Source organism: Gigantopelta aegis, chromosome 10 (assembly GCF_016097555.1).
Source record: "Gigantopelta aegis isolate Gae_Host chromosome 10, Gae_host_genome, whole genome shotgun sequence".
NCBI classification, from domain to species: domain Eukaryota; kingdom Metazoa; phylum Mollusca; class Gastropoda; order Neomphalida; family Peltospiridae; genus Gigantopelta; species Gigantopelta aegis.
This window is the reverse complement of record NC_054708.1, coordinates 4,937,031-4,952,334: the sequence shown is the minus strand read 5'-3', so window position 1 is coordinate 4,952,334 and position 15,304 is coordinate 4,937,031. Positions and strand designations below refer to the sequence as shown.

General features: G+C 39.2%; 1 protein-coding gene across 1 annotated transcript; it reads left to right on the top strand.

Moving 5' to 3' along the window:
- The first annotated feature begins 5,351 nt into the window (after positions 1–5,351).
- On the top strand, positions 5,352–7,306 carry LOC121384335 (free fatty acid receptor 4-like). The gene has a single exon (XM_041514683.1). It carries the CDS (start codon positions 5,866–5,868, stop codon positions 7,009–7,011), a length of 1,146 nt encoding a protein of 381 aa, XP_041370617.1. The 5' UTR covers positions 5,352–5,865; the 3' UTR covers positions 7,012–7,306.
- The last annotated feature ends 7,998 nt before the right edge of the window (positions 7,307–15,304 follow it).

Below are 15,304 nucleotides of genomic sequence, written 5' to 3'. Positions count from 1 at the left end.
TCAAAAGTCGTGGTATGTGTTATCCTACCTTTAGGATGGTGCACATAAAAGATCCTTTGCTATTAAGGGAAAAATGCAGCGGGTTTTCTCTCTAAGTCGATGCTTAATGCATCAATGTGCTCTAGTGGCGTCGTAAAACAAAACAAACTGCCTTTTAATAATTGAAATACAATGTATTTGGGTTTTGAAAATAATATGTATATATTTCGTTTCTTGTACATGTATAATTTGTGAGAAACAATGACCAAGATTCTGCTGCAGATAAAGATAGTCACTGGACTGTAATTAAATTATGTTGTTTCTATATATTTTCACTTTAATTAAGTATGTTGTAATATTGTCACTTATAATATGTACACAATATTTTATTACTGTAATGAAGACAATAAAAGGTGTATTATTTCGTTTTGTTTCTCGGTTTATTCACACAGTTGCTGCATTCTACTTCTTCATTACCTGCAACACCCATTATTTGTATTAAAACACCTTTCTGCAGCTTCCTCAAACAAAGGAACATTTAAATGCGCACACGGATTTGTGTAGACTAATATACTGAACACTGTTGGAAACGCACGAGAAGAAAACAATAATATATTTAACTCATATTGTAAAATTACATATATTCTGGTCAGCAATAAATAACCCCAAAATTGTATACAAGAGTCAGAATTGTTTTGTGTTTTGCAGCAATATCATAAATGCGAGAGCAATTTAAACTGGAAAGTGGGTGGTGGTTTCCAATGTAATTCAGTATATTTTACAGAAATTTTTCAGAAATATTTTGAGGGCGAACTACCTTTAATAAAATTGGAAAGATAAAGCAGTTCGCATAGTCACGTGCAATATTTTTGCAGATATAGAGCGAGTATAAATGCGGTGTGTATCAAAATGTACCTTGGAGAATAACATTCTTAAGTTTGAAGCGTTTTGTAATTGGTATGGAGGTCCTGCCAAACATATTTCCACAAAGTAGTACCAAAAAAAAAGGTTTTTATGCGTCACTGATTATTTCAATCATAAGCGTACTGGCTGCCAGTTTTGTAGGGGTGGGGTGGAGTGGGGTAGGTGGGGTGTGAATGGATGGGGCAGGATGGTGTTTGCCCGAATTAAAGGAAAAGGTCTCAGGTTAGCATATTTCGCCCGAATATCTCTATAATTTTTGTCCGAATTTGATGATTTTTTTTCCAGCACTAGAGAGCAGTTCCCCTCCGCCTCCCAACTCGTAAACTTATGCAAATAAAGTATTTCCAAATTTAAGTAATTTTGAAGATCCTGGTGTGACTGAAACATTAACACCATTCGGTAAGAGGCGACGTTTTATTGATCCGCTGAATGGGTTTAATAGTGAATTACTAACTCGGCAGTGTAATGCATCACCACACGTGATTATAGCGATAAGGCATTAAATCATTTCCTGCTCATCATTAGAAGAGAAAACACCAGCTCTGTGTTCAGTGTGGACCACGCTATTCCTGTGTGATAACCACTACATCACGATAACGTCAACAGACAGGTGGCACACAGGTATGTATTCTCTATTGTAACTTCAGTAAGTATCGTATTACAATAATACAATGAGTAACAAAACCAGAAATAATACAAAATGATAACATGTACACGAACAAGTAGGTACGCATATTCAGTATATTAGTTTTACCTTTTATTCACAATATAATAAGACACGAACATTTAGTTTTAATAGATGTTAAAAGAAAAGTTTATATTTGTAACATGAGTACACTAGATAATTATAAAACAATAAACATATTAGTACTGATAATTATCATACAATAAATGAATAAATGAACGCAAAACAAACTATCAACATTAAAAACGTGTATCTCTGCACAAGACAGTCGAAATATGTTCAGACAATATCATGACTGCACCATTGTCAAGTGTTTCCACTTAGGAGGACTACCACTTCACAGTCGAGTGTTTCCCTTTAGGAGGACTGCCACCTTCACAGGCGAACGTTTCCCCTTTAGAAGGACTGCCACTTCACAGGTGAGTGTTCCTTAGGAGGACTGCCACTTCACAGGCGAGTGTTTCCCTTTATGAGGACTGCCACTTCACAGGCGAGTGTTTCCCTTTAGGAGGACTGCCACTTCACAGTGCGCGGTTTTACGAAGCGGTCCTAGCGCACATAGCTACCTTTTGCTCTTAAATGGACATTCCTGAGTTTGCTGCAATTTTTAAGATGTTATCGACTAACAGAGACATTTTAACGATTGTAATTACATATTACATATGATTATGATATATGAGTACACATTGAATATACAGACACTGATATTCTAAACAAGAAAATATATTTAAAGGGACATTCCTGAGTTTGCTGCAATTTTTAAAATGTTATCGACTAACAGAGACTTTTTAATGATTGTAATTACATATCAAATATATTTTTCTGCATAAAATATTAGTGGCTATATATTAAACGTGTTTCTGGTCGTTCTCTATTTGTATTAGGTTAAATTTCATTTTATTTCCTCAAATATTATTTTTTCGTACGTTCGAAATTATTTGAAGACAAAATCCAGTTTGGGCTTCTTACAAATATTAAGACGACCAGAAACGCATTGAATATACAGACACTGATATTCTAAACAAGAAAATATATTTAATATGTTTAATCGTAGAAATATTTAATTTTTCGGAAACATCTTAAAATGCAGCAAACTCAGGAATGTCCCTTTGATATGTAAGTTTAATTGTAGAATTATTTTATTAGTCGGAAACATCTTACAATGCAGCAAACTGAGGAATGTCTCATTAAGGTGATCTTAGCACTAAAATCGCTTTGTAAAATGAGGCCCAGGACGATACATATTTTCTACGTCGCCTATAGTAAGACTGTCACTTCCCCAGGACGATACTTCCTTTCTACGTCGCATATAGGAAGACTGCCATTTCTCCAGGACGATACATCCTTCATAATGACTGCTGCGACATATCGGGAAATAGCCTCTAAATGTCTACCATATCACGTCTTTAAAGCATTCAGAAGTCCCTGAATGTTATAACACTGATGAGAAAACTGTGACAAAATGATGTGACCTTGGTTGAAATCAGCTTATAATATATGTACATGTCCTGAGGTATCTCAGAAGTTGTGATCTATTACCAACCGCTTGATATGAATGGTTCTTGCTTGACATAGAAGGAGAATTGTCATTTGTTCACTGCTAATTGTTAGTAGTAGTGGTGGTAATTGTAGCAGCAGCAGCAGCAACATTGGTGGTGGTGGTGGCTTAGTAGTAGTAGTAGTAGTAGTAGAAGCAGCAGCAGCAGCAACAACAGTAGTGGTATTAGTAGTAGTAGCAGTAGCAGCAGCAGCAACTGTAGTGGTATTAGCAGCAGCAGCAGCAACACCAGCACCAGTAGTAGTAGTAGTAGCTGTAACAGCAGCAGCAACAACAGTAGTGGTATTACTAGTAGTAGCAGTAGCCGCAGCAACAGTAGTGGTATTAGTAGTAGCGGCAGTAACAGCAGCAACAGTAGTGGTAGTAGCAGTAGTAGCAGCAGCAGCAACACCAGCAATAACAGTAGTGGTATTAGTAGCAGTAGCAGCAGCAACAATAGTGGTATTAGTAGTAGCAGTAGCAGTAGCAGTAGCAGCAACAGTAGTGGTATTAGTAGTAGCAGTAGCAGTAGCAGTAGCAGTAGCAACAGTAGTGGTACTAGTAGTAGCAACAACAGCAGCAACAGTAGTAGTAGTAGTAGTAGTAGTAGTAGTAGTAGTAGTAGTAGTAGTAGTAGTAGTAGTAGCAGCAGCAGCAGCAGCAGCAGCAGCAGCAGCAGCAATAATAAGTGGTATCAGTAGTAGTAACAGTAGTAGCAGCAGCAGCAGCAACATTAGTGCTATTTGTAGTAGTAATAACAGTAACAGCAACAGTAGTGGTATTAGTCTAGGATCAGCCTGGATCGGTCCCCGTCGTCAGGCCAGTGCATTACGACTGGTATATCAAGGGCCGTGGTATGTGCTATCCTGTCTGTGGGATTCTGCATATAAAAGATCCCTTGCTTCTAATGGAATAATGTAGCGAGTTTCCTCTCTAAGACGATATGTCAAAATTACCAAATGTTTTACATCTAATAGCAGATGATTAATAAATTAATTTGCTCTAGTTAAACAAAAAAACTTTAATACGATACAGATATAAGTATATATCCGCAATTAATTAGAGCAATCAAATGTGAACAAACGTGGAATAGTTGAACAAAACTAACTGTATACAATGCTATGTGTTTTTATCTTTCACAATTATTTATCACTAGATTATATTGCAATATATACAGAGCTGATTTACACGTTCATAATATTAGGACGTAGGAGACGTTTTTATAATACATTTAATAGCTTTTGTAATATCTCAAATGTTTATTTTGTCAGTATGTATCAGTTCCACAATGTATAGTGTATACTTTGTTGTGCAATCAAATAAAATTAAAAACACCCCCCCCCCCAAAAAAAAAAAAAAAAAAAACACCCCACAAACCCCCCCCCCCCCCCCCCCCCCACAAAACAACAAACAACAAAAAACAAAAAAACGAAACAAAACAAAACAAAACAAACAAAAAAATAACAACACCCTGACCACCTTTTGCTTTTGTACAATTTATATTTTAGTGCCTGCAAAGACATATCGTATTTAAGACAGCGAAAGTAGCCCATTGGTTGTTGGGATTGGCCTCGTTCAAGTGAAGTATCTATATGTCAGTCCAGCTGCTACTTGAAGTACTTCTTCGTACTAGACCACCACTGCTCAGCACCAGCTGATTTGATGATGAAGAGGACGATGATGTTTAAACAAATAGTGTGCTATCACGTGGACAACGTTACTGTTAGAACTAGAAACACTGGCATTGCATTGCTATTCCCAAGACTGGACATGAATCATCTAACAATGACAGGTATTTCTGAAATGGATTAAATGTAAGTACAGGCCTACATTTTATATGCGAATTTCTTAATTTTGTTTTACAATAATCCACATACCTGTTAGGTCATGCCCAGTCGTTTGTCTGCACTGGGTGGCATTACTATGTTAATAGTGACGCTATATGTAGCAAATGTAACCAGTTGTCGTAAATGTTAATTTTACGTTCTTGACAACTGACGAGTGAGGAGTGATTGGAATAAAAACAAATAAACAGAGAGTTGGGGAGATTTGTGGGATCGAAGTACCCTCGTTTGAAGCTAAAAATAACAATTTACTGTATTTTCCGATGGAGTATGACCCCACAACACCCAACACCCAGAACAAAAACGACTTCACTGGCTACAGTCTAGACACCTCCCTGCATCACTCAAGCACACGCGCATAGAAAGAGAGAGGAGAGACGCTGACGTGATGAGATAATATTAATTGTTATTCATATTTAAATGGCATAACTATATTATTGTCGTGACATGTATGTATTATGGAGGGAGCCTAGTAAGTTGTGTTTAAAGAAATAAAATATGATTCAATTAAAGACAGAATAAAAACGGGGTTGTGAGAGAAAGAACTATGGAAATTAATCTACAATCCAGCTAAAGGAAATTTTACTAAACGACAATTTCGTGTCCACTATACGGTTATCATGACACTTGGTCCAGTGACAGATAACAAAATCACTGTTCACGTACAATATGTACGCAAGATTTTTAAAAAATGGATTTGTACAGAGCTAGTACTGGCGGGAAAAATTATGAAATCATGAAATGTACCTGTCCGCCGCAACTACCGATAAAATGCGAAACATACCTTTTAATATCCATGTGTCTATCTTGCTCTGCGTGTGTGCGAGGATCTGTTGGTAACGGACTTTACATTAAGACATATTAAAACATTTTATTTTTTTCAGGCTGTTGCTAAGATGTGGGATCAGACCAACCAAAACTTTAATTCTTCGTACTTGTTCGTAAACGACGATAAACGTGGATGGGGAAATACAACGTTTTTCTCCTACTTTTCTCAATTTAATAGGTCATCGTCTGCTTATGGTATTACTGAGGCAGCCATCTTAACTTTCCTGTTCATCCTGTCTTTATATTTCAATATTGTTGTTTGTGCACAACTCATCTGTAACCGACGCATGTGCACTGTCACCAACAGTTTCATCTGCAGCTTGACCATAGCAGACATGTTTCTGACATTTGGCGCCCCTATGATTGCAGTTACCAGGATAACGGGTTCGTGGATTTTCGGGAGTTGGGCTTGCAGCATGATGGTCTACACTGAATTCGTGTGTGGGTTTGTTGGTATCTGGACGATGACGTTGATCGGCTTGGACCGATACATCTGTATTGTAGGTCGACCAGTCACCAGACTCACACAGCGATCAGCACTGTGTATTCTGTTAGTCGTGTGGGTATCAGCTCTCTTGTGTTTCCTTCCCATGATCCTCTACTTCGACGTCCATGTTGTCACATTCGGACAGTCTCATGTGACAATATGTACCCTGATATGGCCACGCCAACCGAAAACCAAAGTCTCATTAATATTCATAATAATTCTGCTCCTCTGTGTATTCATCATTCCTTTTGGATTACTAACTTGGAGCTATGTTAACATATTCCGAAGGTTTTGGATGGTTCGACAGAGCATTATCAAGTCACGTGGAAAGGACAACAACCCACTTCGGATAAGCTCTATGAGTCACAAGAAGCGAAGAGACAAGAGGGATTTCCGGATTGCAAAGAAACTGTTTTGTTTACTGGTTTTCTTCTTCGTGATGTGGGCTCCAATCTTTGTGGTGGTGGTCTTCATCGGAGCAGATCAACACATGAGGATATCATCGCACGTGTTCGTGTCTTCGATCGCCGTGTGTATGGGCAATGCTGTGGTGAATCCTCTGTACTATGGCGTGGTGGTAGAACGACTAAGACCACGCCTAAGCTCGTGCTCCAAGTGTTACAAGTTCCAAAGTGTTCAAAGTACCCCAGATGCTGAACAACAGGTTGCAGAACATGAACATATCCGGGTCATTAGTGACGGCATTGTTTCTGAAAACAAGGAATGAAAGTTACTTTCCCTTTGGTAGACGATATTAACGTGTGTGTTATCTGAGCTCTTTTTTAGACCATAGCATTTTTTTTTTAAAGAATCATAGAATATATGTATGACAGATAGCTTAAGCAGACGCGAAAAACCCAGACAGATTGGGGTCGAAACTTCTCCCTGCTCAAGTAAAAAAACTAATTTCAATACATATTCCGGGAGAGTATGACTTTACCACCTATAAACTTCACTCACCACAATCTAGACACCCCCCCCCCCCCCCCACACACACACACATACACACTCTAAAATTCCTGCACACGCGCATGTTATGTCCCTTACCAAGCTTTTTTGGAATATACTTTTGTTAGATTAGATTAGATTAGATTAGATTAAATTAAATTAGGAGATAGTAATCTTTAATGGATGTTGATCTAGTTCATTCTTAAAAATGTTCTCGGTTATCTGCCTTTACTACCCAGTTCATCAACTAGTCCTCTAGTAACCCAGATAATCTTGCAATGGAGTCCTAAATGTTTTTCTGCAGTTCTTGTATCTTTGAAGGGTGTTAAATAAGAATCTAAGTGATGCCACCCTGGCACCTTTGGGCAATTTGCACAATATGCAAATTAAGTCCGTCATTTTCGAAATTCAGGGGCGGGATTTAACTCAATCCGTTGAGCGCTTGCCTGGGCTACTTGCATTGCAGGATCAAACCATCTTGGTGAATCCATTCAACTGATTGGGGTTTTCTCCTTCCAACCAGTGCTCCTGTCCGTGGGAAAATGCATATAAAAAGCCCTTGCAATTTGTGCAACGACACCTTAACACCACCATGGTGTCTGTAAAAGCAAATCCAACACGAGGGGTTCTTTGTGGCTTCATCCCACGCCCTTCCATATTCAGTGATGTGAAAGGATGGGGGCTCCGCGTGACGTGCAGGCTTCCAAAGGATTATCTGAACATAAGCTAAGCAAACATTTTGACGATAACTTGGCTTGTTGTTGGTAGGGTCGTTATGCCAGGTGCTGAAGTCTGGTTCTTTATACACAATTTACGTGATATGTCCAATTGTCACTGGTGCTCTATAGCACTTTGTTGTGAACTTGGCCACTTCTGTGATCATCTCCGGCGTTGCAGCATCTAGGTCAGCAATATCTTGGCAGTTGCTTAGCCAACACTAATCGGCTGCGTAGCAGTATCAAATCCAGAACAAAAGTTGCACACAACGGCTGGGCAATATTAACATACTTATTTACAACTGCTGCTACATCGATCAGGATATATCCGAACTAGTGGCTCCCTCTGTTAAATGGTAGTTACACCAAGTTTGTTATAAACGTGTAGAAGCAGGACGGTGACATCTGCATCATTGCACATGCTCTCTAAACTAGTGTATACTGCCTTTGTCACTCTCGCCATATGTTGTCCCATCATTGTCAACAGAGTGTGGATGGACGCGGGATGACGCCTCAAAGACCCTCTCCATGTCAGTTACACTGGCCCTTGATGTTGGCTTTGCTTCTCCAGAATGCCTGAGGCCAGTTGTTGAAACACTAATAGCTTAACAAGTGGTATACAGACATGTTTAAAATAAAGAACTGAATCATTACAAATAATAGCCTAGCACGCCATATTACCGCGGGGCTTATCGGAAAATGGGATTCTAAATAAAAACATTTGTCTGACCTAACGATTTCTTTTGCTGTTTTGTTAGTCATTTTTTTATATAGTGAAATAAAAAAATTCCCACCCAAGTTATTAATTTCCAGTAAGAAACATGTACCAATTTTTATGCATTGACGTACATACACAAAGAGAAGGCACTCTCAGTTACCGCGGGTGTTATGATTGTTTAGCATGGAGGCCCGTTATGGACAAAAAGTTAATAAATGTTACCTGAACATCAAGCAAGTCCTAGTGTGAATATCACCAGAATGTGTCTTTTTAACGTCGTGTTATCATGGTTAAAGGTACATAAACCAATAACTTAAAAATTCTCGTTACAAATAATCTGAACACAAATATTGGAATGCAAGATATTTTAAACTGGAACAAATCATACTTTAATATACAGGACAGTAACATTGTAGTAATTTGCTGAGTACATTCTGCATGCAGTGAAGGCACATAAACGTGTTGTCTGTCCTTACAACCTTGGTATCAATGGAGAATATAAGATATTTCTAGTTATCACTTTTATCACATTGTACCCACTTGCCACTCACACGATTTACACATTCTCTGTGTGCTGGTAGAGAAAACTGTTTACAAATTACACAGCATTTCGATTCCTCTAAATCAAACCCTTCACTTTCCTCATGGGAAATTAAATTGCTTAAATCATTGAGGTGGATGGTCCAGTCTGGGGTCATGAAGGTAAGTTTTTGTGTTCTTTCCAATTATCATCTTTTCAGTGCTTTGTTTACTTTATTTTATTTTATTTTATTTATTTATTACTATTATTATTAATATCGCCAGTTGTTGAAAACCGTACTAAATCGAAAACCGTATTATTTTACTTCCGGGTATTTTGTAATGTCTGCACATGTTCGATCGTTGATACAACAACTTCTTGTTAAGAAAGTACACTTAAAGGTAGGGTCAACTCCAACAAGAGCCTTATGTGTTAGAAAGATGCATACCCGGACCACCAACACATACTGACACTTTAGCAAATGAAAAACGCGTAATTTTAGAGTTAATAAAAAATCATGTTTATTCCTGCTAACTGGGGGCAGCCATTTTGTTTCGTTTTTGTGACGTCCGGTGGGATAGCTTGGGGCGAAGTGACGTCAGCTCCTGACCATCTCCTGTGTATACATGTACAGTGTAAACAAAAGCAGTAATTTTCGACACGGCGCTTCTCTTTGATCAACCTGACTTGTAAAACAGCACAAATGACGTAATAATATAATAAACAATTTAACTAAATATATTTCAAGTTGCATTAACGGAAAAAAATGGGGTTATAGTGTTTTTCTCTGTTTAATAATCCAAAAGGAAAAATGTACATTATTACGCCTATTGATATGCTACGTTGGAGCAAAAACGACAACCCACGATACCCAAGTGATAATTTTATTTTCTTTGGGACTACGTAATTGGTCAGTTCTGTGGTTTTAGATGTGGTTTTAGTCTACTTAATCAATAGTTTTACAGAACTATTTACAGTAATAAACCATGTCCATTACAATTTTAGGGGCGACAGGTAATATTCCACAATACCGGTATGTATTTTTGTGTCTAGACAGCGTCAATTAATTGGCTCGTCTGGTTACCAATCAAATACACACCTGCCAATCAGGAATCAAAGGTAGAAGCAACTAACAGCATAGACCAATTAACTAAGAAAACACTCCGTGTATCATTTCAGTACGTAGGTTAATGCATGAGCAAAACATTGTTAATTGTTTCGACTTGTTGTGTAGCCACTTTGACAATGGTATTTTATTTTGTATTGAAAAATAATATATATAGTGCTGGATATACTTACTGTTGGCTTACTGGGATGTGTATTATTACAGAACATTGCAATGTATGACTATTTATCATCCCGCAAAAACCAGGTAGATTGTGTTTCTCTAGTTCTAAGGCTCATTCCTGACGTGACGCGTTAAATATTACGTAACCACCAGCTCGCCAGAGGGCGTACTCACTGAGATGGTACAAAATGGCTGCGCCCGTTAGATATAATAGTCGTCACATTTAACCGTTTTATTAATTAACTATACGATTATACGTGTTGATATTAAGCAATAATGTGCATTATATATCGTTGAATATGCATACCAGGCCAAATGCCTTAATTGTCCTCTCCTTTAAAACAAAATTCCTTAAAAATGAGGGGGAAAATGGTAAGAATAAGTTTAATGCACAATGAAATGTATTATTACAGTTAATTTGCGCCTTGGAATCTTACTGAATGCAATGCAGATGCATCCCTAAACAGCAACAGGTGCACGACGGAATCCACACAACCAAACACGTCTGCTAGCACTGTCGATTGAGTAATGACTGGTCACTTCCGGATATCCACTTTCATGTTACTGTTTTCGATTTTATGTTGTTGCCATTGCATTGATAACGTCATAGTACGGTTTTCGATAATGCTTTCAAAAAGACGTTTTCTTAACACCTGGTGCAATTCGTGATGGAAGAGGGCTAGCGTGTATATACTTACCTTTTTATACATTTTATTTCTAAATTGAACAAGATAAACATTAATGTCGTTAAATTGATAGACTGGCATGACTGAGCATGCGCACCAGCCATTTCCTCTTAGTCGTACGGTTTTCGATTAAACGAGGATACCTCTTATTATTATTTTTTTTTTTTTCAGTTTATAATTTTTTTAAATAATATGTTTAATTCTCTGATTCAGTCAACCAACAATCTGTGACGTTACAGATTTGTGTTTATATTATATGGCCTTTATGCGCCTCCATGTAAGCCGTAAAACGTCATTACAAAAATGTCCGGCTGGTCAGCTGACAAACCCAAATAGCAGACGACAGGTCTGGGACACGTGGAAAGTCGGAGAGTGAATTGGAAGGAAATAATAAACAATTTTGCAAGACAGGGGATCAGTTACCATTTCAAGGTTGTGAAAATGGCGCATGATTTATATTTATTTTTTAACTTACAAGAGAACGGAACATTTCACACTGAGTTGTTCGCAATTGTCCAAAAATAGCTAAGCCCGCGGAATCTGCGAGCTCGACTATAATTGAAAAAATAATGTTGAAACTTGATTTAAAACAACCAAAGGTATCCATACATGATGAAATCTAAAACTTGTTTTAACGTATTTGTGAAAAAAATAATTAAAGGAAAACTATTAGACTAACCCAGGCTTGATTTAGCTATGATTTGAACAACTGGGTCTTGGAGTGTTCACGGTGTGGTGCACACCATTTCGCACAGAGCAACTGGGCCTTGGAGTGTTCACGGTGTGGTGCACACCATTTCGAACAGAACAACTGGGCCTTGGAGTGTTCACGGTGTGGTGCACACCATTTCGCACACAGCGACTGGGCCTTGGAGTGTTCACGGTGTGGTGCACACCACACAGCGACTGGGCCTTGGAGTGTTCACGGTGTGGTGCACACTGCGACTGGGTTCACGGTGTGGTGGCACACTGCGACTGGGCCTTGGAGTGTTCACGGTGTGGTGCACACCATTTCGCACACAGCGACTGGGCCTTGGAGTGTTCACGGTGTGGTGCACACCATTTCGCACACAGCGACTGGGCCTTGGAGTGTTCACGGTGTGGTGCACACCATTTTGAACAGAAGAACTGGGCCTTGGAGTGTTCACGGTGTGGTGCACACCATTTCGCACACAGCGACTGGGCCTTGGAGTGTTCACGGTGTGGTGCACACCATTTCGCACACAGCGACTGGGCCTTGGAGTGTTCACGGTGTGGTGCACACCATTTCGCACACAGCGGATTCTGTCCTGTTCATTTGCCTTGCACTTTCTTTTGCGCCTCTAAAGAATTAAGTGACTGTCAGAATGAACACACTAAACAGGTAGAACAAGATGATGATGATGGTGAGTGCGTGGAATCATTTCGACTTCTAGTACTGAAGTGGAGATTGACAGTTTCTTCCCCTTGAATATCTATATATTTTCAGAGATAAAGAAGGAAGGAAGGAAATGTTTTATTTAACGACGCACTCAACACATTTTTATTTTACGGTTATATGGCGTCAGACATATGGTTAAGGACCACACAGATATTGAGAGAGGAAACCTGCTGTCGCCATTTCATGGGCTACTCTTTTCGATTAGCAGCAAGGGATCTTTTATATGCATCATCCCACAGACAGGGTAGTACATACCACGGCCTTTGATACACCAGTCGTGGTACACTAGCTGGAACGAGAAATAGCCCAATGGGGATCGATCCCAGACCGACCGCGCATAGAGCGGGGCTTTACCACTGGGCTACGTCCCGCTCATTCCTGAAATGGCGTCACCTAGTATTTTAGAGTACTCTTTGGATCTATAGAAGCATGTACTAACTTCGTAACTATGATTGTTGAAGTTATAGACCATGAGAAAATAGGTATAGGCATTTCTTTTTATCTGATATCACTTGTAAAAGGAAATCTAATTTTTGACAATGGCGTCACGTTATTTGCATCTTTTGAATAAAAGAATGTTGGGAGGATATCAGTTTTGAGGTCGTTTGGTTCGTAGACCATGAACACATGGGTGTAGGCACCATTTACCGGATCCTATCCCATATATTCATTGAGATATCGTAGAAAAACCGAATTTCAATTGTGCAGGATTCAATTTGCATATTATTCAAATTGCCCAAAGGTGCCTGGGTGGCATCACTTTGGATTGTTGTTCCGCAACATTCAAATATATAAGAACTGCAGAAACACTTCTGAGGAACCGTACTGCAAGGTTCACCCCAAAATAGCATTTCACTGCACGCAAACAACGATATTAAATTAGTTGATTTTATATTAGATATTCCATAAAACCTCATTTTCCGTGTGGTAGGTTACCGATAACGATGAAAATAGAGAAATATCTCTCAAAGTTTATTTAATGCATTCTATGAACACCTTGTTTTTTAACAAAACTTTAAACATGCTTCTGATTTGAGATAACAATAAAACATATATTGTTGTTTTCTTACAATCACTTCTCCACCACACCTCAGAGGCATTGGAATCCCAGATGCGTGTTAGTTTTGTGTGGGGTTTTTGGTTTAGCTTCCTTTAATGAGCTCACTATGAAGATTGGCATGACATCGGCTTGCATACTGTTACTGTCTTAGTTCGCGCAATCGTCATGCGACCCCTAGACGAGTTAGACTGTGCTGTGGAGAAACTAAACCTGCGGGATATAAGTGCGGCGTCAAACGTCTTAATCCGAACACGTCATGTCCAGTTCACAGGTAACCCGAAACAACAACCCAGAGGGCGCTATGGTTATATGACCTGGTTATATAATAGAATATGGTCCAGTTCTGCTGGTCAAAATTGCGCACCTTTTCTCTTTGGCATATTGACTACTCCATTCAACATTCCATAGCACCACCACCACCACGCTCCCTTGCCTGCTACCGACCCTGGTCGGGCTGCTGGTGCTCCCTTGCACCCGCCAGTGCAGGCGGTCCCTCCTCCCTCCCCCACCCCACCTTTCCTGCCATGGACGGAGAGAGCCCACGACAGGCGTGCGCTACAACAGCTTGTTCTGAATGTGCACGTAAAACCCTATGACCTGACCTGACCTGTTCTGCTGGTCCTACATGACGTCATCAAGACACGCGCAGTGTCGCCGTTATGAGATGGTCAAGTCTGTTGACGGTTTATCACGAGGTATTGAAGGCAGTGACGATCTATGCATACAACTGACCCATAGCATGTATTGTCATCTCCTAGACAATTTAACTGATAGTAACTCTTCTTTTCAAATACTCTTCGCTGGACTTGCATAGCATGCACAAATCACAAAAGATTTGTAATCGTATTTTAATTGATTATTAGTGCAGATTACCCAAGTTTTATTCTCGGACGTTTTGTCAGTCAAGATGCTATGCTATACTTTAAAAAGAAAATAAACGAAATATATGTAAAACCATACTGAAACATGATAATAAATAATTTTATTTTCACATCATCTAAATATAACCATTGCTGCCATAAAAACTCTTTTAAAAAAAATCTTGTCACATGGTTGATATACCTGTCTTCAATAATGATCTTGTGGCCAATCTAGATTAGAAAAACAAACTCTCATTCAACTAAACGAACTAGACCGTAAGACTGGGAAATCAGACTTGTTTTGTGTGTTTTAGCCTAAACTTTAGCAAACAAACAAACACTGTACACTCTAAGTTCGCGTTAAGTGGGGAACTCCCCCTCGAAGTAAGCGAGCGACGAAACTAATGTCACTTCAGTGGACCCACTCTTGTTGTTTGTGACGTGTATTCCAACGAGACGACAACAAACAGCCCTGACTGAGCAAAGACACGACTTCCAGACTTCCAGCCTCACACGACCTTTGTCACCATCATCAAACAAACCTGCTTAATTTCAGAATAGAGCAATTAACGACGCGACTTTTAACAGTGGACACCACACCCCTTCTTAGACAACAAAGCTGACCGCACTAGCGCTCTGTTCTTTGACATTTTCTTTTGTTTGTACCTTTCCATTAACGTTAAGTCGCATACCCTAAGGAAGTGCCTTCGTGGGTGAAAACTGGTGGGGGTATTCGCTATTAGTCCTTGTGCAATTCTCAGCTGTTGTTTCACGGAAGGTAAATGAACACGGACGAACTTTGAC

Excerpts from the sequence above, each read along its gene's own strand:
- LOC121384335 (XM_041514683.1), top strand. The coding sequence starts at position 5,866 with ATGTGGGATCAGACCAACCAAAACTTTAATTCTTCGTACTTGTTCGTA.